Genomic DNA, 463 nt, shown 5'->3' with positions numbered 1-463 from the left:
AGCTGCCCAGCTACGAGGAGGTCAAGTACTTGCCCACCTACGAGGAGTCCATGCGGCTGCAGCAGCTCAGTCCCGGGGAGGTCGTGTTGCCCGTGTCAGTACTCGGCCGCCCGCGAGGTGGCGGCGCTGGGGAGTCCGACGGCGGCGGCGAGGGCCGCTTCCCGCTCATCTGAGCACCCGCGGCCTCGCGAGGACCACGCGGACAGAACAGGGCCGGGGGCTGTGGGTGGGACGCCATGGCCCGGGTGGCCGCGGCCGCCGCCAGTTGCCTGAGACCCCCGCCTGTCGCCCGGAGACTGGGTTGAGGCCACCCCCACCCCCGCTTTCCCAGGGATGTTAAGTTTCCCTACATTTCATTCGGTTCAAGGAAACGTTAGGCACGCGCGGCGGGGAGGACCGCCGCAGACCAGTCCGGAGCACAACTTTAGAGGACGTCGCCGCCCTCAGCCTCCCTTTGGCTGGC

The 463-nt window shown here is 69.1% G+C and overlaps 1 protein-coding gene across 1 annotated transcript in view; it reads left to right on the top strand.

Moving 5' to 3' along the window:
* The window catches only part of LOC104988540 (chromosome unknown open reading frame, human C3orf80), an 833-nt gene extending 660 nt beyond the window's left edge, over positions 1–173 (top strand). The window contains exon 3 of the mRNA XM_010839899.1: positions 3–173. Coding sequence (XP_010838201.1) covers positions 3–173 — 171 coding nt within the window. The remainder of the gene's footprint in view (positions 1–2) is intronic.
* The last annotated feature ends 290 nt before the right edge of the window (positions 174–463 follow it).

This window comes from Bison bison, unplaced genomic scaffold (genome assembly GCF_000754665.1).
Source record: "Bison bison bison isolate TAMUID 2011002044 unplaced genomic scaffold, Bison_UMD1.0 scf7180017864135, whole genome shotgun sequence".
NCBI classification, from domain to species: Eukaryota; Metazoa; Chordata; class Mammalia; order Artiodactyla; family Bovidae; genus Bison; species Bison bison.
The sequence above is the reverse complement of the archived record's forward strand: the minus strand, read 5'-3'. Positions and strand labels throughout refer to the sequence as shown.